This window comes from Hibiscus syriacus, unplaced genomic scaffold, assembly GCF_006381635.1.
Source record: "Hibiscus syriacus cultivar Baekdansim isolate YM2019G1 unplaced genomic scaffold, ASM638163v2 tig00110384_pilon, whole genome shotgun sequence".
NCBI lineage: Eukaryota > Viridiplantae > Streptophyta > Magnoliopsida > Malvales > Malvaceae > Hibiscus > Hibiscus syriacus.
In genome coordinates this window covers 1,042,493-1,070,322 of record NW_024062715.1, presented here as the reverse complement: position 1 = coordinate 1,070,322, position 27,830 = coordinate 1,042,493, and the positions used below count along the sequence as shown (strand labels likewise).

The following is a 27,830-nucleotide window of genomic DNA, read 5'->3' as shown; positions in this document are numbered from 1 at the left end:
GGAATATACTTGTTATGATCTCTGGGTCATCCCGATCCTCATTGGTCTTAATATTATAAATTATGGCGACTGCCCGAGTCTCTTGTCACTGCATTAATTCAGATTATCCCCTAGATATACTAATTCCTCTACTTCTATTAGAGGTTACCATAGATCTTTCATATTGTGCTGAATTATCCCCAGATTTCTTAGAATAGTTTCACGTGAAGTGACCAGTCTCACCACATTGGAAACAAGCTCCACTAAGAAGTATGCATACTCCACAGTGCAATTTACCAGATGTCTGACTTGGAGTTCTTTCTCCAAATGCTCTACTCGAGCTAGCAGTAAAAGATTATGATTGTTTAGTTTTCTACGAAGCTGCAACATAACCATCTCTATCAGTATATTGGGAACTCGAGCCCTTGTCTCTCTTAACATGATGGGGAGTGGAAGGTGTTTAAACTATTTTCCCCGTCTGTATACTCTGCTCCGCTGCCAAGGTCTCATCTTGAGCTCTTTCAATAGCCTTGGGTCGGTTTATATCTTCTTGCAAACTAGGCAAGTTTAAAGCCAACATCATCTCTTTCAACTTTGGCCTCAAACCTTCTATGAACCAATCATGTCGAGCCTTCTCATTGGGAACTACTTCAGTAAAAAAATGGCTCATCTTATTGTACTCAACCTCGAACTCATGTACGGCTCGATCACCTTGTTTCAAATTAAGGAACTTTAGCAACATCGCCCATCTAAACTGCTCACCCATATACTTGTTCTTGAATTCCTCCAGGAATAACTATCAGGTCACTTGTTCTAGTGGTGCATACATCGTAGTATTTGACCACCATACTAGAGATGATCCCTTAAGTAAAGGTATAACTCCACCAAGCTTTTCCGAATCTGAGCATTTAAGACTTTCAAGCATTACCATAACATCATTTAACCATAAGTCAACCTCTATAGGACCTCATCCTCTTCTCCCCGAAACTCTGGAGCTCCCAAACTCTTCAGCTCTTTTGGGATCAACATCCTCGGTGCTGGAGGAGCAGGGGGAGGTGGAGGAGGCTGAAATTGGGTTAATATGACGTCGAGAGCTTGTATAAAATCTCCAAACTTAGGCATCAATATCCCCTAATGTGCAGACGCAGTAGCATTTTCTAATGGAATCGGCTGCTCATTATTAGCCTCGTAACATTCGCTACTAGTTCCTTCTCTAATTTCTTGTTGCGCTGCTCTTTGCGAGTTCAAAGATTCCGACATCTAATGGGACATACATAATAATAACACTAAAGTTAGTAAGGAGTGTCATCAATCACACTCTAATGACACCATATCAGTAACCTTGACAATCATAATGACATGTAATACCTTTTTCAAAATTCAAATAAAATCAGTTTCGGTCGAGAATCATCTAAACATGTAGCTCTGATACCAATAAATGTAACACCCATTTCCTGTATACGTTCCCGTACACAAGTCACAAGTGTCACATTACTTTTTAAAAAAACATTTTTAATATAAGTTAAAACATTATTTGTAAACTATTACAAAGTTATAACTTAAATACATTACAGAGCATTTTCCTTTTATTCATATACATGACATCTAATTATCAAAAGAAGACCTGATTTTCCTATAGTGATTAGTCAACGTTGGATTGATGTTCTCTGTTGCACTCCTTACTCTGCTAAGTCTTTACTTTTACCTACGCGTGAAATCAAGACACATTAAGTATTTACTATGTGAGGCATAATAATATAAATGAACTAAAAATTCACACATAATCATATTATGGCTATTGAAATACGAACTAAATCGTATACTTCATAAAAATTAGTTAATCATCTCAATTAAAACCAGGTTTATTTCATATAGTCATCAAAACCATTCTTAGTATGCACATCATACTTATTTTTCTGTATTTGTTTTCCAATTATACTTTATTTTGACCAATATATGTTAAATAAGAATTTAAGGTATATACATTGCACTGAAGTGTCGAAATGGTCATTCACCTTTTATGAATACCATGAGTGGCACCTTTCTCCCAGTAATGCATTGTTATTCATTTTCATTTATGACACATTCATGCTAATAATGCACTGTTATGCATTTTCATTTATGGCACATTTCTGTCAATAATGCACCGTTATGCATTTTCATTTATGGTACCTTTCTTCCAATAATGCACCTTTATGCATTTTCATTTATTTCGGTAAGATCGATAACCATAGCACAACATTGATATTCATCCATTCATTTTAGAGCAATTCATACTCTAAAACTTATTCATAATATCATTTCTATATACATTATGAAAATATACCAAAATATTGTAAAATATACATTTAACAAAACATTCAAAATTGACTCATCACGAGTCTTCCTCCTTTCATACAAATACTATAAATGCACTCACATGATAAGCCTCTCTAATAAGCTATAACGATGTCTGACTTTTCGACAACTTTATCTTTACCCTTGTTCTTGCTAGACTCAGGAGCTTGGTTATGATCTATACAAGCATCCATTAAATACACATACCATATCAATGTTAGTATATTTCTTACCATTTATACTTTAATAATACTCAAAAGTACTATTATTATCAATTTCTATTACAATTTCAGCTTATCTTACAATTCCAGGCTCAATAGTATCGTACCCCTACCATGGTATCGATACTTTTATATTATGGTACCGATACTCCCTTTCAGTATCAATACCATTCCTACATTCTGGAATACATGGTATTGATACCATTCTCTTAGTATCGATACCCACATCAGTATCGATATTAATTTCATCAGTATCAATATTGTTCATTGTAATTCTTCAAATTTAAACCTATAGTATCGGTATTGTTCTTCCAGTACCAATACCCCTACCCAGATTTTCCATTTTTCAGCTTGATTTTCACCAAATTTTCGTTTAATTCTCTTACTTTTACCTCAAACAATACCCTTAAACTTAATATTACTTAACCCAACTAACTTTCACTTTTCCCCTTTTCTTTAATACCCTAATTAAAATGAATTTTAAATCAATTTCCCTTTAAAGAGACCATTCTTACTAATTGGCCTTAAACACAATTTCTAAATCATTTTCTTATACTTTGCCATTTATTTGATTTAATCCTCTGAATTTTTAAATCCTTTCAATATAGTCACTGACCTGATATTTGGGGTATTACATAGAGTTTGGGTCGAATTAGCCTGACGAAGTTTTGTTTGGCCCAATACTCACACGGGTAAATTATTTGGCCCAATAGGCCATCTGATTTGTTAATTTGAAATTTAAGACATTTTCTACAGTAAAGCGCAAACTCGTCACATTGAGGTGATGAGTTTGCTTAAAAATATTTTTTGATGGTCTCATGTTTGTGGGTTCCTTGTGGACCAATACTTTAATATTTTCACAGGAACTCGTCACGCTAAGATAATGAATCCATTGAGAATTTTTTAATATATATTCAATAATTTAAATAAAGAAAAAAATTAAGAAAAACCAAACAAACTCGTCACGTCTAGGCCATTAGCTTTCCTTGAATTAAAAAAAAACTAGCCACTTGTAGTCGTTGCACAATGGGCAACTGCAATGGTCAGATTACAATGATCAATATGGAACTCGTCACCTCAATAGTAGTTGGGTTTGGGTTATAAATAGGGGTTTGGTTTTGAAAAATGGCTACCCGCAATTAAATGTTATGCCTCCATGTTGTCAATATTTCTTCGATCGAGCTCAGTCCGGAAGAAGAAATGAGCGTTCGTCAACGAGGATAAGTCTCAGAGATCTGCATCAACGAATTATTATATATTTGCAAAAATTTGGGTTGTATCCAGTGACATTTCTGTGCAGTTTTAGGGTGAACCCATCATTGATCATGGCTCTGATTGAATGTTGGAGACCAGAGATGCATACTTTCCATTTTCCGAGATATGAAGTGAAAATTACATGGGAAAATTTCACTTACCAACTAGGTGTTCTAGTTAATGGTGCAACACTAGTGAGGCACAACGATTTCAACTGATACAGATCACTTGGTTGGAGTCGAATTTAATGTGACAAACGACTCTACCGAGGATGAGGTGATTTTTGCAGCCCGAGCGTATTTGCTCCAATTGATTGGAGGAATATTGTTATCGGATAAATCTGGTAATTTGGCGCACATTCAATATATTTCGATATTGGAGAATTTTACTGATTGTCGCAACACTAGTTGGGGATCGGCCATTTTGGATTTTTTATACTGAAAACTTTGTAAGGCTATAATCGTTGAACGAGGTCAAAAAACGGATGTAATGGGTTGTCTAGTCTTGCTACAATTGTGGACATGATACTAGTTCCCATTTTTTATGCCAATTAAAATAGCCTCAGCTGAGTTTCCTCCCGCTGCAAGGTAATTTTTTAACATTATTTTTTAGTAAATTTTTAAATTTATTTTTTGGAATGCTTTATTTTTATTTTTTATATTCTTTAGATGGCAACACAAATTTACCAAGATCAAGTTGTCGACAACTAAAAAAGATATACAAATGAGAATCGATATCATCGGTTAACATGCGGTAGATATTAATTATTTTGATTATTAAAATTTAATTATATTTTTTCACTTTATTTATACTAACTTTTACTATTAATATTTATAGTTTTCTTGGATGATGTATTATGACGATGAGATCTTCCGGTTACTACCACCGAGATTTTTTGAAGGATAAGAGTTGTGGGTGTCGTTATGCCTTTACTACACTTTGCGATTGTTGAAAGATATACAAATGAGAATCGATATCGTCGGTTAACATGCGGTAAATATTAAAGTTTTTAATTATTAAAATTTAATTATATTTTTTGACTTTATTTATACTAACTTTTATTATTAATATTTATAGTTTTCTTGGATGTCGTATTATGACGATGAGATCTTTCGGTTACTACCACCGAGAGTTTTTGAAGGATCAGAGTTGTGTGTGTCGTTACGCCTTTACTACACTTTGCGATTGTTGAAATACTCCTGCATATAGAGTGTTGTGACAGTTTGGGTCTCATCAACCGATTCCTACGCAAATATTTGATATGGACGCGCTCCATAGAATTGATGCGCGTGAGAATCATAAAGACAATTGGCCGAGGAAGCATGTTGTCTACATTGAACAATGGAATCAGCATCAACTATCGGTCCCTATGTGTTACGAGATTACACCCGTCGATCTTTATATCGACATTTCTCCCTACCTCCGAAATTACAAAGCAAATGGGAAACCATATTTAACGACAACGGAAGAAAGTGAAGAATGGGAACAAGGAAAGGCCAAATACACAAAGGCCAAGAAATCATCATCGACATCTTCGTCTTCTACTTTTGCTTCTGCTTCTGTCAATTATTTTGCATCTCATACCATTTTCGGTTTTTATCCTCCATATCATGCTTCAACGAAGACTCGGTCGAATTGGGTTAAAGGTTCATGGGATGCAATTAAAAGCACTCAAGCATCTTCGATCAAATATGCGAGTGAGGGTTAATGGGATCATATTATATAAGGTCGACAATGTATCCAAGTCGAGCCAATGACGGTAATGATGTTGTCAAATATCATAAGCCCATCATCGTATTTTGAATGTGCATCTCAAATTGGAGTGATGTTCAGCACACCCCCTCTTCAAGAAGCAAACGAAGATGAAGATAAAGACGATCAAGGCAAACAACTCCAATGTATTCGATGAGCCATGTTCCATTATTATTTAACTACTCCTTGGCATAATCAAGAACTACAGAAATATAAATAAATTTTATAATGCATTGTATTAGTTTGTAATAAAATTATTTTGTATTTATTTAAGTTTTTTCAATATTATATTTTGAATTAATATTTTAAAATTATATCTGAAGAAACATATCACGTCGATGTGACGAATTTCAACGGTTATTTTTTAAAATTTTCAAATGTTGTATGTTGCACAACTACTAGTTATTTTAAATTCAAGGTAATCTCGCCACCTCAACAGTTAAGGAGTTTCCAACAGTTAAGGAGTTTCCAGAGGTTTTTTCGGAAGAATTATCGGGGTTGCCTCTAGATCGTGAAGTAGAATTCTGGATTGAGGTTTACCCAGGTATCGAACCTGTTTCTATAGCTCTATATCGAATGGCTTCAACGGAGTTAAGAGAATTAAAAGTACAGTTACAAGAGCTACTTGATAAAGGGTTTATCAGACCCAGTGTTTCTCCTTGTAGAGCACATGTGTTGTTTGTGAAAAAAAAGGACGGGTCTATGCGGTTATTTATTGACTATCTACAATTAAATAAAGTAATGATAAAGAACAAGTGTCATCTTCAGAGGATTGATGACTTATTTGAAAGGTGCAGCAGTGTTCTCCAAGATATATATGAGGTCGGGGTACCATCAATTAAAGATTGAGAAGGATGATATTTCAAATACAACTTTTCGGACTTGGTGCGGACACTACGAATTCGTGGTAACCATTTAGATTGACTAACGCTCCGACAACATTTATGGACTTAATAAACAGAGTATTCCAACCTTAATTGGATCAATTTTTTGTGGTATTTATAGATGATATATTAGTGTACTCCAACTCAAGAGAGGAACATGATGCTCATCTTCGTGTGGTTCTTCAATTATTGCATGAAAAGAAGTTGTACGCAAAATTGTCTAAATGTGAATTTTGGTTTGTAAAGATTGCTTTCCTTGGTCATATAGTCTCTTCAGAAGGCATAAGTGTAGATCCCAAAAAAATTCAAGCCATAGTAGATTGGTAATCCCCAAAAAATATTACGGAAGTTCATAGTTTCTTAGGGCTTTCTTGTTATTATAGGAGATTCGTGAAGAACTTCTCAATGTTAGCTCTGCCACTAACAAAGTTGTTACGAAAGGATGTGCCTTTTTTTTGAACGGATAAATGCCAAGAAAGTTTTGAAATGCTAAAGAAAATAGTAACTGAGGCCCCAGTGCTTGTGCAACCGGAGTCAGGTAAAGATTATGTCGTTTTTAGTGATGCATCCCATAATGGGCTCGGATGTGTAATGATGCAAGAACGGAAAGTGGTGGCTTATACCTCAGGATAACTAAAGAATCATGAGAGAAATTACCCAACGGATGACTTAGAATTGGTCGCAGTAGTGTTTGCTTTGAAAATTTGGCGCCATTATCTATATGGTGAGCATTGCCATATTTACACGGATCATAAAAGTCTAAATATTTACCGACTCATAAAGATATGAATTTGAGACAGAGAAGATGGATTAAGCTCTTAAAAGATTATGACTTGGTTATTGACTATCATCCAGGAAATGCTAATGTGGTAGCCGATGCGCTCAATCGAAAGACTTTTGCAGCTTTAAGGGCTTTAGATGCATGTATGTCTCTAAAGGAATATGGTACTTTGATTGCTGAGTTAAATTTAAAGCTGATGCTTTTGGATCAGGTAAAAGAGTTGCAAGGTCGAGATAAGAAATGTTTGATGGGATTGGTGCAAGTCGTAAAAGAAGAGGCCAAAGACTTTGAAATGAGAGACAATGGATGTTTATATTACCGTGGAAGACTCTAAAATCCCGATATTGATGAATTGAAGAAAGATATTCTTTGTGAGGCACATTATAGCCCTTTGACGATGCATCCAGGAAGGAATAAGATGTGTCAGGACTTGAAAAGTTGTTATTGGTGGTTTGGTATAAAAAGAGTTGTATCGGAATTTGTTGTAAAATGTTTGACATGTCAGCAAGTGAAAGCTGAACATCAAGTGTCTTCCAGATTTCTACAACCGATAACCATTCATGAGTGGAAGTTGGAGTGAGTTACTATGGACTTTGTTTCAGGGCTACCTTTGTCACCAGGTAAAAAGAACTCGATAAGGGTAATAGTGGACAGATTGACCAAGACGGCTCATTTTATCCCGGTTCGAGTATATTACTCGATGGATAAGTTTGCAGAGTTCTATATAAAAGATATAGTTAGACTACATGGAGTGTCTATTGATATATCAGATCGAGACCCAAGGTTTACTTCAAGATTCTGGAAGTCTTTACATGAGTCATTGGGTACTCGATTGAACTTCAGTACAACTTTTCATCCGCAAACAGATGGGCAGTCAGAGCGAGCTATTTAGATACTATAGGATATGCTGAGGGCATGTGTGATTGAATTTAAAGGATCATGAGAAAAATATTTGTCTTTAGTGGAATTTGTGTATAACAATAGTTACCAATCAAGTATTAATATGGCATGAAGCTTTGTATGTGAGGAAGTACAGAACACCATTAAACTGGTTTGAACTAAAAGATAGAGATCTATTTGGCCTGGATTTGATTAAAGAAATGGAGGAAAAAATGAAAATTATCCAGAGTAATTTAAAGATAGCCTCCGATAGCCAGAATTCTTATGCGTATTTAAAAAGAAAGGAAATCGAATTTCAAGTGGGGGATAAAGTATTTCTGAAGGTATCACATTGGAAAAAGGTATTACGTTTTGGGAGAAAAGGAAAACTGAGTCTGAGATTCATTTGACCTTATGAAATCTTAAAAAGGGTTGGAACCGTAGCTTATCAATTAGCTTTGCCTCCGGATATAGACAAGATCCACAGTGTTTTACATGTATCGATGCTTAGAAGGTACAGATCTCATCCATCCCATGCATCACGCCTGAAGATATAGAAATACGACCAGATTTAACTTATGAGGAAGAACCATTGCAGATCTTAGCTAAGGAAATGCGTAACAAAAGGATTCCATTAGTTAAAGTGCTTTGGAAGAATCATAGAGTAGAAGAAGCTACTTGGGAAATAGATGAGAACATGAGGAAGCAGTTTCCACACTTCTTCGTTTCAGGTACTTCTTTAAATTCGAGGATGAATTTTCTTAAGGGGAGAATTGTAATGCCCTAAATATATAATCAGGGACTTTATTGAAAAGATTTAAAAATTTGAGGATTTATTCGATTAAAGGATAAAAGATGAGAATGATTTGGATTAATGGTTTAGATTAAATTGTAGCAATAGATGATTAAGAGGGCATTTTGGTCCTTTAAGGAGAAAATGCATTTAAAATTCATTTTAATAAGGTATTAAAGAAAAGGGGAAAGGGAAAAATAAATTATCAAAAGACATTTCTTTTTTCTTCTTCTTTCCCGTGGAAAAAGCTCTCATCCATAGCATAGGTAAAATTTTAATTGGTTAGTGTTTCCTTTCGATTCTGGTTGGTTCTTGCAAACTTAAGTGATATGTAAGCTTAAGGAAAGGTTATATAAGATCAAAACTTTAAGATAGAGGAAATATTGGAGATTTAAGAAATGGATTTTGAAATGATATGTTAAGATATGAGTGTTTATTGATGTTTACTAGTAGTTTTTACTTGTCAAAGAGGTAAACGAGAGATTATAAGCATTGGATGAGTTTAAAAACAAGTTAGAAAATGTGGTGTGATTCTTAGATTCAAATGATCTTGAGAGATTTTAGATGTTTAAGAAGCTAAATGAAGGAAAGTTAGTAGGGATAAGTAAAGAAGAGTTAAATAGTATTGTTGGGGGTAAACATAAGGAAATTTGACCAAATTTGGGTATGTTTCGGGCTGAAAAATGGAAAATCTGGGTAATGGTATCGGTACTGATAGAACAATACAAAAACTATAGGTTAAAATGGGAAGAATCAGCTAGAAGTATCGATACTGATGCAAGCAGTATCGTACCGAAGGGGGGTATCGATACTATGAGGAAGGTATCGATACCATCGATAACATAATGCAAAAATGGTATCGATACTGTAATACAGTATCAGTATCATAGTATAGTAGTATTGATACCATGGTAGGGGTATCGATACTATGGAGCCTGAAATTTTAAGATAGGCTGATATTGTTATAGAAAAGTTAATTATAGGTACGCTTAAGTAATGTTTCAGTATAATTGTTAGGAAATATACTAACAATTGATATTGTACATGTATTTAATGGATGTTGAATAGATCAAAATCTAGCTCTCGAGTCAAGCAAAGGAAAAGGCAAAGGCCAAGTACCAGAGTAATCAGCTTTGCGTTTTGGATACAAAAGCGAGGCAAGCCAGGTGAGTGCATTTATTTTGTACTTATATGTACAATAGTCATAGATGTATGATTGATTGATATATGTATGGTGATTACAGAATGACACTATTGTGTGCAAAAAGTTAAGAAATTCATAATAAGTTTATGAATTTTTGTATGGACACTTTGTGTGCAAAAGGTAAAGAAATTCATAATAAGTTTATGAAATGTAAGATGATGAAATGTTTGAACAATACTTTTTGTTTATGTACTTAAGTTTAATGCATGTTTTATATTTTTTAAAATGTTTTATAAAAGGAAAAAAAAATTTACGGGTTTATAAAGGAAGAACTGTTTTAATAGTGATGTGACATCTATATCTCGTGTGCGGAAAGGTATACGGGAGAATGGTGTTACACTATAATCGAGGGACCATTTGTATACTTTACCCTTTTGTTTTTTGTTATACAATATCTCAAACTTAATTACAAGATTTTAACGTGATTTAATTGCATAAAAATCCTGTTAGAAATTAACCTAAATTTAAATTTGTTAGACATAAAGGAATATAATATGATTATATTGTTACATATTACTGAATAATTAAATTTATCGGTGAAGTACATGTTCTTAACATGCAACAAAGATTTTATTGATAAGGTTTATTAAGGATCAAGTAAATGATATATATAGTCTCTATATGCAAGTATGGACCCAAGGAGCATGTCATACAGTTTTCCTTAAAAATTTTAAATTCTCATATAATTTTGATATTTTTTTTTTTGTATTTTCTATTGTTAATATGTTTTCACCTTCCTAAAATTTTATAAGTTCACTCTCCTAATATAAACCTTTGCATACGCCCTTACGAATGTGTCAAAGTTGGGTTTTTTTTCTTTCCAAAAAAGCAAATAGAAAAGAATTATAACATGAGAACCTAAGTTAATCCAGTTTCTTAAGAATTTAAAGTCTGTGCTAGAAGGTTTCAAGTAGAGAGACGTCTTGTTTGATGTATGGAAAGGCCAAAACAAAGAGGGAATGAGGGGACCACTCTTGACTCTCAGAATCAAATTGCATAAACCTGCAGAGGTTAATGTTTTAACTCCCAGCTGCTCAAGTTATGGGGCAGTTTCAGCTTCCCATGTGATGAGTCCCAGAAATTAAATCCATTTTACAGTTGAGTCTCCTGATTGCTGACAGCTCCATTCCATCCCTCGCCAAGAGGGAAAAAAAGTGTTTCATATGCTTAAACATAAATAATCAATATATATATATTGACAAATACAAGATATTCATCCAAATTCTAATGAAAATTAATAGACATTCTGGGAAAAACATTGGTGAAACTTGTGATGCAAGCATCTCTCAGTCACTATAGAACAATCCTAAGTAACAAGACGATAAAATATGTTTGGGACTTGAATCTGTGATTCACGCTACCTAAGAAGAATAAAGCCATTTACAATACAATTTTCATCAAGTCTATTAACAACCATCAATATAATACCATCAGTAAAATAGCAACCAAAGAATAGTAATAGCTTTCCCAAAATTATCTTCCTTTTTTGCCATAACTGCGTTGCAGTTTCCAAGACCAAATGAGAATGAACGAAACGAGAGCCACTCCGATAGACAGCCAGAATATTACCAACCATTTTGGCATCGCCTTTGGATATAAGCCTGACGGAACGGGATATGAATATCATTTAATCATTAGCTTAAAGAACTTACAAAACAATTAAGATAATTCCCAGAGACTTTGCTGTGTTGGATTTTGAAGCATACCATGTCCAAACTTGATGTCAATGAGAAGCTCAACAATGCAAATTGCTAGGGAAAGCCAACAAAATGCTCCAACCTTTTTCGCTGGTTTTCTGAAATAATAATTAAATAAATAACTGAACAATAAAATTATTCATTGAGTTATCAACATTTGCCTCCAAATCAAATGGAGAAACGGTACCGGTCTTGGAGGTAGGAGTTGTACTCGCGAATTGTTGGTATTGCTATTAGCCGCCACAAGATCAACCTATACACAATCACAGGATTTCGAGGAGGAATCCACAAACAAAACTTCAGAAAGAATGTATTAAGTTCTACCATCAGAAACACGATGCAAAGGCTGAGAACTTGAATAAATCGCATTGGACCAAGCAATGGGTGCCATTCATCTTTGTCCCACTGTGCTGGTGTGAATTGTCCTAAAGTTCGCTTAACCTGTAAACAGCGAAGAGCATATTTATAAGGAAAATATGAGAAGGATAAGGTATTAGAAAAGACATTTATAAGGGAGAAAAGGGACCATATTTCCACGTCCAAACAGACTAAGGTTTAAAGATTGCAGTAATTTTCACTTTTGAGTAAAAACACATTAAGTAACATACTTTGCCCATGATGTTCGGCTGGCGACTTATACCAACCCACTCGTATGTTTTCCCATCAACGTACCTAACAGTATGCATTCCAGACCATATACCTACAGCAAAGAAAATAAGCTGTCAAGATATGTAGAAGAATCATCATCGCATTATTTCCAAACTAGAAAATAATAAAACAAAAAGTGAAACAACACAGATTTAGCACTTGAGATCACAATAATACAGAAAAGCAGACAACTACTATCACATGAAGGTCTACAAAAGTGTTCCCGCTCCCACGTTTATACTACTATTATATTGAAGCAACAAGTGTTTGATATCACAAGTTATGTTGCCCAAACTGGACACTAAAATTAGATAAAAATCTAACCAAACAAAAATTAACGTATTGAAAATAAGAGTCATGTTGTCATTTGCCTCCCAAAGGTATTACTATGATTGGGACACAGTGTTTTCTTGTTCAGTAAAAACTATCTTTTTCATAGGAAAAGAGCAACGCCGTTTCACTTTCACAAACGTGGTTAGCATGCATCGGTTCTACTATTCTAGTAATTAGCTGATACATATTAACCTCATGACCCCTTGTATGGATTTTTCATGGAAGCAACTACGAATTGCATGCAATATCAGCAGAACCAGAAATACGAAATAGGATAGCAAAAAAATTCTTCATCATATAACTAAAAACAATCAAGACTAAATAATGTGGCTGGAAACTCCAGAACCATCTGAATTCGATGAACAACCAAAGCAGAAAATTTGATCTCTACCAAGAAATTATTCTATTTTACCATACCACGAATATACTTTCTAAACAGACATTTGAATATAACATGAAACTCAAAATAGAGTATTCCCGAAACCAAGTCGGTCAGCTAAAATGTATTATTCAGTTGCTTGCGTGCACTTACGTGTTACAAAAGCAGACAATTCTGTAAGATACAGCCTACAACACAAAGATTAATGAAAGAAATAACAAATACGAAGGGAAGCAAAAATAGCAATGTGGGATCTTACCAAACCAATTGTACGTCAAAATATCAAGAATAATGCTGTCCCACCAGCACTCATTGAAGTTCGGTAGCATGTATCGGAAGGTAAGCTGTATATGCCACCATCATAATAGTTGGTTAATTGATGGAAAACAGAAAGCAAGGACATGCAAGACTTACCGATTACTATAATACATCTAAATGTGAAATGAAAAAAGTTGGAAAAACAATGTGTCCATTTAGAAAATTAACCTCCATCAACTCAAATCCAATTGAGAGAAGCCAAAGAAGTGGCTGATTGCGGATTAAAATGGCCTTGCCCCACCAACCAAAGATGTGGGCTAATACAAATTCATCTAATAGCGTTTCCTATAAATAATTTTATCATATATATATATATATATATATATATATATAATAATTTGCATCAAGAAACACAGGTTCAATTTGCAACTAAAATAAATTAATACATAAAGAAAAAAGAGATGAACAAAGTAGAATAAAATACAGAAGTCAGGTTGTGCAAGAAGATCCATACATAAACATTCTTAAACCTGCTTGAGGGATTTTCAGGAATATATATGCGACAATCTGCACCATAGGATCTTTCCGGAAGTTCTGAATAAAGATTGCAAACAAAATCAACAAGCTTCAAAATAAGTAGTAAAAGCAGAACAAGTATGAAGCTAGAAGACTTTCAAGAGCAATACGAACACCAAGGTCGGGATGGAGAATCTGTTGCGGAAGACGACTATCGGATAGAGCAAAATCGCAACTGATAATTTGAGAAAATAAAAATGAAGATAAAAGAGACACAAAATTTACGTGGAAAACCCCTAAAATATTTAGGGTAAAAACCACGGGCAACGGTAGAAGAATTTCACTATGAGAAAATAGGAATTACAACCTCTCTCGATCTACCAAGGAGAAAACAATGATAATTCTCTCTAGATAAAAAGAGAAAACAACTCTCAAGAAACTCTCTAAAATCTCTCTAGTATTGGAAGAAAGCTAGAATGCTTTGGGATGATTTTGAAGCTAAATGAGCTAGGGTATTTATAATTAAAACATAAGGACTAATTTATAAATACCCTAAAGTTTAGTGACTAAATTGAATTATCTCATTTAATATTTAAACAAAAATTTCCATCCCCCTTTTTTGACTAAAATATGCCGGTGGATTATTTTAATTCACCTTTCGGTGGATTTGCTTATTTTTCAACAATCTCCCACTTGAAGATTTGATTGGAACAATCATATCTTCACACCATTCTTTCTACCTTGTACCTTCATGTTACTTATGTCTCTAACAGACCACAGGAGGATCGACACCAAGTAAATTTATCAGTTTTGATCGCCTTCGTCATGAAATCTGCTATGTTGTCTTTAGTATGGATCTTCTGCATATCTACTGTCCCTTCTTCCACCTTTTCACGAATGAAATGGTACTGAACTCGTATGTGCTTTGTCCTTGAATGAAATGCTGGATTCCTTGCTAGATGCAAGGCGCTTTGACTGTCACAAAACAGAGAGACATACTCTTGATTGTGCCCAAGCTCCTCCAATAGCATCTTTAACCAAATTGCTTCTTTACTGGCTTGTGTAGCTGCTACATATTCTGCCTTTGTTGTGGACGTAGCCACAACTGACTGCAATTTTGAAACCCAGCTTACAGCTCCACCAGCAACTTTGAACACATATCCTGTAGTAGATTTGCTTTTATCCAAATCCCTAGCATAGTCAGAATCTACATACCCATTGATTAGTAAGTTTGATCCTCCGTAACATAATGCAATATTTGAGGTCCCTTTGATGTATCTTAGGATCCTCTTTACTGTATTCCAATGCTCTTTGCCTGGATTCGCCATGTACCGACTAATCACTCCCACTGCTTGTGCAATGTCTGGTCTTGTGCATATCATAGCGAACATTAAACTTCCCACTGTTGATGCATACGGTACTCGAGACATCTCCATCCTCTCTTCTTCACTGCTAGGACTCATACTGGAGGATAATTTGAAGTTAATAGGAAGAGGGTTAGAAATTGGCTTACAATCTTGCATGTTGAATCGTGACAAGATCTTCCTCAAGTAATTCTTTTGTGAAAGCCAAATCTTCCTATTACTTCTGTCTCGGTGAATTTGCATCCCTAGAATCTTGTTTGCTGATCCCAAGTCCTTCATTTCAAATTCCCTAGCAGTTGTGCCTTTAATTCTTCAATATGATCTTTGTTGGGTCCTGCAACCAACATGTCATCCACATACAACAATATAACAAAATTGTTATCATCAGACCTCTTGAAATAAGCACAAGGGTCTGCATTAAGTCTGTTGTATCCAAGGCACATAATGAAGGAATCAAATCTCTTATACCAATACCTCGGCACCTGCTTTAGACCGTACAGAGATTTGTTCAACCTGCAAACCAAGTTCTTCTTTTCTTTTTCTTCAAAACCTTCATGCTGGAGCATGTAAATCTCTTCTTCAAGATTTCCATGAAGAAAAGCTGTTTTAACATCTAGTTGCTCTAGATGTAAGTTCAATGTAGCACACATTGCCAAAACTACTCGAACTGTTGTTAGTCGAACCACAGGAGAAAATATTTCATTGAAATCGATACCTTCTTTCTGAGCATATCCTTTGACCACCAGTCTTGCACGATACCTCTCCACTTGATCGTCACCATTTTGCTTGATTTTGAAGACCCATTTGTTACCAATTGGCTTCCTTCCTTGTGGTAGTGGCACAAGGTCCCATGTATTATTTTTATGAAGGGCTTCGATTTCTTCTTGCATCGCCATCATCCATAGTGAAGCATCTGAGTTGTTTATTGCCTCCTGGTATGTTGATGGCTCACCGTCCTCTGTTAAAAGACAGTATGCAATATTACCTTCTATAACATAATCTGAGTGCCAATTGGGACGTCTTCTCATACGGTCTGATTGACGAGTTGTTGGAGCTTCAGAACTCTCTGGTTCTTGTTCATCATGTGCTAGTTCTGCTTCAGAAGAATCTCCTTGTTCAACCTCCTTTTCCACATGTATCTGCGTAGTCTCTGACTTTTCAGCGCTACCATCTCTTCTTTTCTTTTTAGCTTATCTTCTACAAAGATAACATCTCTGCTGATGATCACTTTGCGGGCAGTGGGATCCCATAAGCGATACCCCTTTACACCATCAGCATACCCCAAGAATTTGCATTTCCTGGATTTTGGATCGAGCTTTGAAATTTCTTGGGAGTTGTACATAACGTACACAATATTTCCAAATACATGGAGGTTTGAATAATCAACCGGTTTACCAATCCACATCTCCATTGGTGTCTTCAGCTCTATTGCAGTTGATGGAGCTCGATTCACCAAATAACAGGCGGTATTGACTACTTCTGCCCAGAATGATTTTTCTAGGCCTGCATCCCTCAACATTGCTCTTGTTCTTTCTAACAAGGTTCTGTTCATCCGCTCTGCCACTCCATTTTGTTGAGGAGTGTTCGCCACTGTGAACTGTCTTTTGATGCCTTCTTTCCTGCAAAAGTCATCAAATTCTTCGCTTGTGTATTCTCCTCCATTATCTGTTCTGAAACACTTGATCTTATTTCCAGAATCAAGTTCCACCCGCGCTTTGAAGTTTTTGAAAGTGGAAAACACGTCTGACTTCTTCTTAATAGGGTATACCCAACATCTCCTAGAGTAGTCAATAATAAATGAGACAAAGTATTTTGCTCCGCCTAGGGATGTAACTGGTGCTTGCCATACGTCAGAATGAATCAATTCTAGAACACTTTTGCCTCTAGAATTTGATGTGTTGAATTTCAACCGGTGCTGCTTACTTGTTATGCAATGCTCACACAAAGTAAGTGATACCTTTGTTAAGCCTGGAAGTAGCTTTTTCTCCGCAAGGACTTTCATTCCTTGTTCTGACATGTGTCCAAGTTTCTTATGCCATAGCATTGCAGAATCTGAACTACATGAGGCAACAGAGGCTTCTGCTTCTAGCAAAGTCTCTCCCTTCAGCATGTACAAGTTTGCAGCTATCTTTTCGCCTTTCAACACCACAAGCGCTCCACGGAACACCTTCATGATTTCTTTCCGTGTTTCAATCTTGCTTGCATTATTATCCAACAATCCGTAGGATAATAAATTTTTCTTCAGACCTTTCACGTGCCGCACATCTCGAACAACTTTAATTGTTCCATCATACATCTTCAATTTGATGGTTCCCACGCCAATGATTTCTAAGGCATGATCATTGCAACTATACACAGATCCTCCTGAGACAGGTTCATAATGATGGAACCATTCTCTTCTTGAGGTCATGTGATATGTTGCTCCCGAATCAATGAGCCATATATCTGCAAATCGTTTTCTTCCTTCCACGGTGGTTGACGCTTCACAGCATAGAGCATCTCCATCATCTGAAGTGTTTGCGGTATTGCCTTGTGGATTGGAGTTTTTATTTAGACTCCAAGATCCTTCTTCAAGTGACCCTTCTTTCCACAGTGGTAGCACTTTAAATTCTTCTTACTCCTCGACTTTGATCTACCATGTTTGTGACTGTTGCTTTGGCCACGTTCTGTTGATCTCCCTCTCGTCGTTGTCAACGCTTCTGCTTGTTGCAGATTTACTTGTCTGTCTTCCTTGTTCTTGCGCCGATTTTCTTCTTGTAGAACAGCAGCTGCAACGTCATCGAAGACTAGAATGGTGACATTATTGTTTGTCAAGTTGATGATGAGTTGATCGTACGAATCCGGTAGACTTTGAAGTAGAAGTTCAGCACGTTCTTGTTCTCCTATTTTACAGCTTAAGGATGTAAGCTGAGAAAATAAGGTGTTCAGTGTATTTAAGTGCTCCGTCACTGAAGTAGATTCTGGCATACGGAGAGTGTACAATTTCCTCTTAAGGAAAATTTTATTGTGCAACGATGTGGCCTCGTACAGTTTTGTGAGATGATCCCATATCTCCTTAGCTGTCTTCTTCTCCTCGATGCTTGACAATACTTCATCTGCTAATGCTAGATGAAAGTTTGCCATAGCATTCCCGTCCATCTCGTTCCATTTGATGTCATCTGTGAAATCTTACCGGCCTTTCATTGATAGTCGCTAGACACCCGTCTTTCCTCAAGATGGCCTTCATCTTTAATTTCCACAATGAGAAATTTCTCCCATTGAACTTTTCAATATCAAATTTCGTTGCCATAGCTTCTTTTACGGATAGCTCCCACTATTTCACTATAGTGAATAGTTCTCTGGAACCTTCAAAGAATGGGTAATAACTTCTTACTTTCTTATGTTGGAGGATCCACCTTTTGGTGGCAACCACAAAGACAATAAGCAGATATTACACACTCCAATCTGGCTCGGATACCAATTGTTGCGGAAGACGACTATCGGATAGAGCAAAATCGCAACTGATAATTTGAGAAAATAAAAATGAAGATAAAAGAGACACAAAATTTACGTGGAAAACCCCTAAAATATTTAGGGTAAAAACCACGGGCAACGGTAGAAGAATTTCACTATGAGAAAATAGGAATTACAACCTCTCTCGATCTACCAAGGAGAAAACAATGATAATTCTCTCTAGATAAAAAGGAGAAAACAACTCTCAAGAAACTCTCTAAAATCTCTAGAGTATTGGAAGAAAGCTAGAATGCTTTGGGATGATTTTGAAGCTAAATGAGCTAGGGTGTTTATAGTTAAAACATAAGGACTAATTTATAAATATCCTAAAGTTTAATGACTAAATTGAATTATCCCATTTAATATTTAAACAAAAATTTCCATCCCTTTTTGACTAAAATATGCCGGTGGATTATTTTAATTCACCTTTCGGTGGATTTGCTTATTTTTCAACAGAATCTTCATGAACTGCCTAGCATCATCACGGTTCTGGGAAACAGAGTTGATAGCAGCCATCACCAATCATATATTCAACTACAGATGATAGATTTTGAGTTTGTATGTGTGGGTTAATATATGAAACATTCCAGAACAAAATTGAACTTCAACACTTCGTGTTTCGATAAATGCTTTTATGTGTGTGTGAGGAACTGATATTTGTAAGTAATGCTTCTCGGGAGAGAGAGAGAGAGATGGGACTGATATTTGTAAGTAATGCTTCTCGGGAGGGACTGATTTGTAAGTAATGCTTCTGGAACTGATATTTGTAAGTAATGCTTCTCGGGAGGGAGAGAGATGGAACTGATATTTGTAAGTAATGCACCTCGGATTCTATTTTGAGAGGGTGTCTTTTGATATCCTTAACCGATACTACTTAACTGTACCGAAAGGAAAAGGAGGGAAAAGAGGGGGGCAGATTTTCCCAAGGGCAACTAAAAGTTTCCAGGTGCCATATGGCCAAGAATAGATAAAAACATAGAAAAACTACTATAGATGAATATAAATATGCACATATAATATATAAAAAATAAGCATAGCAATGGACAAACATATAAATAAAAAAAGGGAACTAACCTGAAAAAGCAAAAATGTGAGAGCAACAAGATAAACAACAGCCATTCCATGAACTAAACGCCAAATTCCAGGATGCGGTCGAATAAGGAGCCTACAAAAAAGTTTAAAATCCCGATCGTTAAGCTTCTACAGCAATAAAACAAGCAGTTCCCTAACCATACTAAAATGAAATTCTGGCAAATAATTCACACACACAAAATGAAAAATGAACACAGATTGAACTTTATAATTATCCATAAACAAAATTCATAGATGTATTTTCTCCACCAGGCATAATCATAAAATGTTTATTCATATAAAGTGATAAAGCCTAACTGATTTCGACAAGCATTTCGACTCTTTAAAAGACATTTCTTCAAAGACCAAGGTGAATAGCTGGAGAAAATAATCTACTCATACCACTAGATAACAAGAATGGGCAAGCAGAAGAAATCAAACTAATAACTTACGTAGAAGGAGCCTGCAGCAAGCAATAAGCTAGAAAAACTGCAATCATTGCCCATACACCCCTAAAGAAACAGTCACACAAGCAAAAACTTAAAATGAGTTGGAAAGGAAAAAGAAAAGACAGTAAAATGGAATGAGAAATAAATTGGAACCTTTTTACAGATGTTGCAAGATCGCCAGACTCACTGCTCTCAGGATCAAGGGCTCCACTTGCCCAACTGGTAGACATATGCAGACAATAAATAAATTAATAAATGGTGATATAAGAATTGAGAGAAAGATGAACTAAAGAAAAACAGAATGAGATTCACTCTTCTAAATAAAACAAAGAAAATGTTCCTTAGATTGTTTATGGTTTGCAGCTAGGTATAACAGGAAAAGGAAATAAACAGTAGGATGGCACTAGTTCCACCGAGTAAAAACATGTAGACTTTGCTTGGTTAAGTGGAAAGAAAATTGAAAGGATGGAAAACTAGAGAATAAAGATAAAAAGATGGAAAATATATTTTTTTCTTTCCATGGCGGGTAAGAAGAATGGAAAAATTGAAAGAAAAGTATTTTTTTTTCTTCCCATTCATTGCTTGGTAGAGTTGAAAAATGAGAGAAAAGAAAATAAGGCTTTTGAAAAATATATAATTTTGATCTAACTTACATCTCTCTCACATTTTCTCTCACATTTTCTCTCATTTCATTCAATTTGGAATGATTTGTTTTACACGAGGATGAAAATGATCATCCTCTTATTTTGTTGCCTCTGGCTTCTCTTCCCTACCAAGAAAAGTAGAATGATAAATGATAAATGAAATAATAGATAATAGATAATATAAAGAATGTTTTCCTAAAGTAAAGTCGGTCACTTTTACAAAGAAAAATGGGGGGAAAATAGAAGCCACGGAAAACAAAGAAATAACCTTTAGTTAACAAATCTTTCACGAGTCATGCGTACATGCAACAGAAACAAGCTCCACAACAAGGACCCACAGAAAACCATAAGATTGGTGAAAACCAAGAGACTGACATTGTAACAAAAACATGAGTACAAATACAAAGAAGAGGAAACAACATAAAATATGTATTCTAACCTAACAAGGGGAAGAACAGCACAATTTAGCGAAGAGGAAGTAAATATTAAGCAGAGTACTCACACAAGAAAACATGCACCAACAAATAATAATGAAATAGTACGAGGCTTATATGCCCACGCAGTCCATGGATCTAGTTCATTTATGGAATGTGTATCCCCATTTGCTTGGACAAGATGATCCTTTCTCCTCGCTTTCGTATGACCATTAGGTTCCATACGCACTCAGTGTTTCAGATATACACACTGCAAAACAACAATAGAAGTACTTGAGAATTTCAAAACATAATAATCTTACAAATAAGAGGAAGATAAAATAAATGAAGTTACACTTGCAAAAACAGCAGAACTAGAGAAAATACTAAAGAAAGAGTGTGGCAACAGCATGTATGGATACAAAATACAATAAATTCATTAACTGAAGTTAACCAACTTTATGGGGAAAGAGTAGGATAAACTTAAAAAAAAAAAAGAAAAGAAAAGAAAGAGATGAAAAACTCTTATCATCAGATATATCACCAAATGAGATACTTATCTATCTTTTAAACTGTTAAAAGGAACAAGACTTTGGGAAAGATTTCAGATAAGTTAGATACCAAGATATAATTCAACATTCAGCAAATTACCAAAGATATACATCTCTCGCTCTCTCTAAAAACATGTAGGGGTGTTTCACAAAAGTAGATTTTAAGCTATTTCTTAATGAGAAGGTTTCTTAAGGACAGTGAACTCATGCAGTTTTAAGGGGAGAATGTACAGCTACAATGTAAGTCACATGTCAACCAAAAGATTTACATCCTTTCATGCATACATCTTTCTTCATATTGATGAAAAATTTATAGAACCAAACTCACGCCATTAGCAATTTGTGGGGTATTTTTTCTTTGTCATCTTAACTTCAGGGGAAGTTTTGGTAACTACAAAGCTATAAGCATTGTAGTGGAGACATTGAATTTCCAAAATGACTTAAGACCGGCCATATGTTTGGACAGGAATGTGCGGAAGACAAGACCAATTAAGTAAAACAAATTGTACACTAGTGTAGCTAAAGATGCAAAACACGGCCTTGTTAAGGATGAAAGCAAACCAGTAAAGAATCCCTAAAGCTATGGTCCCTACAGCTTGGCCAAGGCTTAACTCATATGCAACACCAGTTCATATGATGTGACAGCCCACTTTCCTCCAGAGGAAACTGATATTCTACAGTGTAATCTATGTACCACATAACAGATATCAATATAGTTACTTTAATAGACTTATTGTATTCATAGCTAATAGAGATTCTAACCATCAAAAAGCAAAAATTTTAACTTGCAGGAGAAGATAAAAGATCCAAACTTTAAGGTGCCTCTCCAAAACTTGTTTTGAGAAGAGAATTTACCAAGTACTATTAACATAGTTACAGTATTTATTTAAAAACAACAATAAATACTCTTAACATGGAACTAAATTAGAAACATTTCTGGATCAAGTCGTAACCCATAAGAGCAATCTCAAGCTTGGCAAAATCTCTTTAAAACAAAATAATTGTTACTAACCAGGCATCTATGACTTGGAAAACTTAAAGTGCAAACAAAAAATGAACCCCAGAACAAAGCAAACAGATTCACCAAGACAAATTCTTTCAACTTTAAAAAGCAAAAGCAAAGCACATTATAATAACTCTAAGAAAGCATTGATATTATTGAAATGGCATAATGCAAATAAATACCCCTAACGTTTGGCATAATATGCATTTGTGCCCAAATCGTTTTTTTGGATCAGTTCTACCCACAACGTTTGATTATGAGGCATAAGTCCCCCATTGGATGGAATCCGTCAGTCAACTGACGGTCAACGGGTTCATCTGACGTGGCATGCACATGTGGTCATCGATGATGACGTAGCATTTCCATGTCATTATTTTTGCTGACGTGGCATGTTCATATCATAGATGATGATGACATGATAGATCCACGTAGACTAATTGCTGACGTGACATGTACACGTATGATGCCACGTCATCAATTTTTTTAAAATTAATTAATAATAAATAATTATTTTTTATTAAATTAATATCAATCAATAAGATGTTGGCACGTAGAACATGAATTTTTTTATTAAATTAAGAAAAAATGAATTAAATCACCACAAATTTTGCAATCCATAGGATTTGAACATGGGTCTGAAAGATGAAAGCCTTGATACCTAATCATAAGGCCAAATCACTTGGTTGTTATTGAATGGCTAATAACAATATTTAAAGTATATTGTTGCCATCAAAACCATCATTAATACAAGCACTTTTTAAAAAAAAAATTATAGTTAGATTTAAATTGTTATAATTATTTGAGTAAATTTAAATTATTCATGGGTCTTTTAAAATTTAAATTTATAAATCGATCTGGGTCTTAATTAATTTTAAATTTATAAACTTTAAAACAATCATAGGAAAATTGATCTGGGAATAAACCATATGTGTTTTTTAAAGTTTATAAATTTAAAATTAATTAAAATTTTATCTTCAATGGTGTATTCGATGTGGCAGCTTCAATGGAATTCGACGCCAATTCGAAGGAGAATATTGGTAAATTCTGCATTTTTTTTATCTTCAAAGCATTTTCATTCACGTTTCGACAGTTCGTCAATCTAACAGAGCATTTGATTTTTCCAAGAATCCTATATTAGATCAAATATCATTTACCCTGCAATCAAAGGCACTGAAAACCTCCTCAAATCTTGCTTGAAATCCAACACTCTGAAAAGGGTTGTTTTCACATCTTCCATAAGTACTATCACTGCTAAAGACAGAAATGGAGATTGGAGATCTGTTGTTGATGAATCAAAGTAAAATTAAAAACTAAAATTTAAAATTATAATTAATTTTAAATTTATAAACTTTAAAAAAGACCTATGATTTATTCCCAGATCGATTTACCTATGATTTTTTTAAAAGTTTATAAATTTAAAATTAATTAAGACCCCATATCAATTTATAAATTAAATTTAAAAAGACGTACGGATAATTTAAATTTACTCAAATAATTATAACAATTTAAATCTAACTATAATTTTTTTTAAAAAAGTGCTTGTGTTAATGGTGGTTTTGATGGCAACAATATACTTTAAATGTTGTTATTAGCCATTTAATAACAACTAAGTGACTTGGCTTGATGGTTAAGTATCAAAGTTTTTATCTTTTAGATCCAGGTTCAAATCCCATGGATTGTCAAATTTATGGAGGTTTTAATCCCTCTTTTCTTAATTTAATAAAAAAATCATGTTCCACGTGGAAACATCTAATTGGTTGATATTAATTTAATAAAAAATAATTATTTATTATTAATTAATTTTAAAAAAAATTGATGTCACGTCAGCATTTAGTCTACGTGGATCTACCACGTCATCATCATCTATGATATGAATATGCCATGTCAGCAAACATAATGACATGGAAATACCAAGTCATCATCGATGACCACATGTGCATGCCACGTTAGATGGACCCGTTGACCATTAATTGACTGACGGATTCCATCAAACGGGGGGACTTATGCCTCATAATCAAACGTTATGGGTAGAACTGCTCCAAAAAAAACGATTTGGGCACAAATGCATATAGTGCCAAACGTTAGGGGTATTTGTTTACATTATGCCTAGGCCTGTAAACGAACCGAACGCACACGAACGGAGGTATGTTCATGTTCGTTCATTTAATAAATAAACGAACACAAACATAAACGAACAATTTTTTTTTTGTTCATGTTCGTTTATTAAGGAATAATTTAATAAATAAACGAACATAAACGAACACGAACATAAATGAACACGAACATAAATGAACACAAACAAAACGAACATAAACGTTGGAGACCCTACCTTCCATTGTTCTTTCATGAAAAGTAGTCGACAATGCAAATCAACCAAATCTACAGTGATAAATAACGTAAGAGCTTATTAACAGTGATGAAATGTTTGAAGATATCAAATATTTAGATCGATCTTTTAAAGATATTAAATTATTCACACGACTTTAATTTAACGCTATAACATTTATCTTAGTGGTACATGATTACATATGAACAATCATTTTTCACTACGTTATTCTAATAAATTCGCCGGCTAAAAGTTTTGTGACATCAATGTCAGACTTTAGTGAGGCTTGTTAATAATGGTCCTTTCTGTTGGCAGAGTAGAAATTTTAACAGCATGAAGATTTCGAATGGTACAAATTGGACTACAAGGCAATAACATAGATCTGAAATCCCTTCGATGCTACATATCGTAACTGATATTATTGCTAAACCACCATTCAAAATTTTAACGTACCTAAAGTCTACTCCACAACTAAAGGTCAAGAACTATGAAAACAAAAGTTCATTGTCAAAGTGTATTTTCTACTTATTAATGGGTTCTTCCTGGAAAACCCATTACTTCCGCTATTACACTCTTTTTCAGAAATTGCATAGAAACCTTTGTTTTGTTTTCTGGAAAATTCTATATATTTTTCTCTTTACTGATGCTAATATACTTTTGATTGTTACCTTTATCTTCCCATTTATTTCTAGAAAGAAGTATAATGTTTTCTTGAATTTTAGATATGAAGATACACGCAATAACTTTACTTATCAACTATTAAGCCAAATAAAACAGAGAAAGAGATGAAAACAGACCTGTCAAACTTCAGATTGCACTATAATATAACTTGTTTTGAAGCTTTCAGCGATCGTCTCCACTCTCTAGTAAACACTAGGGTTTGGGAAAAAAAGGGGGAATGAATATAGGTGCGAGGTGCCTCACGGGTTAACATATTGGTTTTAATCTCTAAATAAAATTGGGTTAATTATGGACTTGATCATCAGAATATCATATTAATTAATATTTTAAGATACTTACAAATTGGTCACCAAAATTGATTTAAGAAGATTGGGTTAAACATAAATGAATGAACATAAACGAACATAACCGAACGAACATAAACGAACATAACCGAACGTTCACGAACGTAAATGAACGAACGAGACCTATGTTCATGTTCGTTCATTTAATTAAACGAACACAAAATCTTGTTCATGTTCGTTCATTTAATAAATAAACGCACATAAACGAACTTCCCGTCGCACGGTTCATGAACGGTTCGCTGAACGTTCAGTTCATTTACAGGCCTAATTATGCCTATTGAAATCTAACCAGACTATAAACATGAAAAGAACAAATGTAGTAGCACCCAAAAGGATCCTTACGTACTATACCAGCAAAAGAAATGGAAGAACAAAAGCAAATTCCATTCTGATAATAGAAAAGAATAATAATTAATCACTTTCCAAGTACAGAATCAACCAATAAAGCCGAAAGAAATAGAAAACAAAAATGCATTCGAACAAAGGTAAACCTTCATTCACATGCAAATCATAATTAAACTTATAAATAAACCCATTGATCATACAAAAGTTCTCAACCTTTTCTTTCTTTTCTTTTTTAAAAAGAAAGAATAATAACAAAATTAACTAGAGTTACTGTACCAATAAATAGCATTTTCAAACTCATGCTTTAACTTTAAACAAAAAGAAAAACGGTATAGTACTAGAATAAAAAAGTACCGAATCCTCTCTAATCAAGAAAATGAACAGTCGATAACTCAAATTAACCCGTGACTGGATAAACGAATCTGAGAAAGCTTATTGCATGTCATCAGAACAGCATTAGAAAAAAAAAACAAAACTTTATCTTAAAAAGGAAAAGAAAAACCAATTAAGAGCATTCGATGGAAACAATTGTTCACAGAAAATTAATAAAAGGGATGTATGATTTTCACCCAAAACTGGAACAATTCAAAGAAAATGAAAAACTAGTGCCGTTGATTGAGATTAAGGGCATCTCCAACGCTGCGCTACAGTAGTGATATTTCCACTGTAGCACACTCCAACCCTGCACCACATCTTACGCTACAGTGAAGATTTGCTATAGTACCACGCCATATCTAGCGCGGTAATGTAGCTTGCGCTACATTTTACTTTTTTTTTTAAATTAAACTATATTAAATTATAAAATAAATAAAATTCATTGAAATTAGATAAATAATAATATTAATTTTTTTTTGTAATTTTTCGGATTGTTTTGTATTTTTTTGATTTTTTTTATATTTGTAAAATTAATATTATAATAGTTAAATATTATTTGTAGAAATAACGCTGGAGATGAATTATTGTTTCATCTCTAGAGTAGAAATAGATATACTCTAGAGTAGAGATGAGGACTGGAGATGACCTAAAAGAAAATGAATTCGCAGCAGCTTCGGGTGGAGAGAGAGAGAGAGACGTGAGAAGAACGGAAGAGAAGAAGCTGAGAAAAGAGAAGGGTCTAACCGTACGATGGAAGTGAGCAGAAGATCGGCAGCGGTCCGATCCCTCGAATTTTCCCGTGTCTCAAGGCCAAGAGGGAAGATGTTTGAAGGGAGTGAGAATAATGAAGGAATCAA

The 27,830-nt window shown here is 34.5% G+C and overlaps 1 protein-coding gene and 1 long non-coding RNA gene across 3 annotated transcripts; one reads left to right on the top strand and one right to left on the bottom strand.

Annotated features, from left to right (window-relative positions):
• LOC120121953 lies at positions 1–12,417 on the top strand. The gene is made up of 3 exons (XR_005516027.1): positions 1–11; positions 541–544; positions 12,295–12,417. It is a non-coding gene; the product is annotated as an uncharacterized LOC120121953 (long non-coding RNA).
• On the bottom strand, positions 11,457–27,830 carry LOC120121952 (CDP-diacylglycerol--serine O-phosphatidyltransferase 1-like). 2 transcript variants are annotated; one of them, XM_039141213.1, is made up of 15 exons: positions 27,718–27,830; positions 22,439–22,585; positions 21,438–21,619; positions 20,445–20,510; positions 20,295–20,354; positions 19,846–19,936; positions 19,231–19,260; positions 14,086–14,110; positions 13,914–13,993; positions 13,628–13,744; positions 13,401–13,485; positions 12,390–12,481; positions 11,969–12,222; positions 11,791–11,879; positions 11,457–11,685 (listed from the first exon to the last, which is right to left on the bottom strand). In XM_039141213.1, the coding sequence occupies exons 3-15, from the start codon at positions 21,590–21,592 to the stop codon at positions 11,558–11,560; spliced, it is 1,272 nt and encodes a 423-aa protein (XP_038997144.1). In that variant the 5' UTR covers positions 21,593–21,619; positions 22,439–22,585; positions 27,718–27,830; the 3' UTR covers positions 11,457–11,557. The 2 variants fall into 2 exon arrangements, with proteins under 2 accessions (XP_038997144.1, XP_038997145.1); XM_039141214.1 differs by having other exon boundaries at positions 22,439–22,573; positions 27,718–27,819.

Coding starts and splice junctions, on each gene's coding strand:
- LOC120121952 (XM_039141213.1), bottom strand. CDS start 21,592: ATGGAACCTAATGGTCATACGAAAGCGAGGAGAAAGGATCATCTTGTC. Junction 13,745..13,913: donor GCAGGTTTAAGAATGTTTAT/GTATGGATCTTC, acceptor AATTATTTATAG/GAAACGCTATTAGATGAATT. Junction 13,486..13,627: donor TTGGATTTGAGTTGATGGAG/GTTAATTTTCTA, acceptor TGGCATATACAG/CTTACCTTCCGATACATGCT.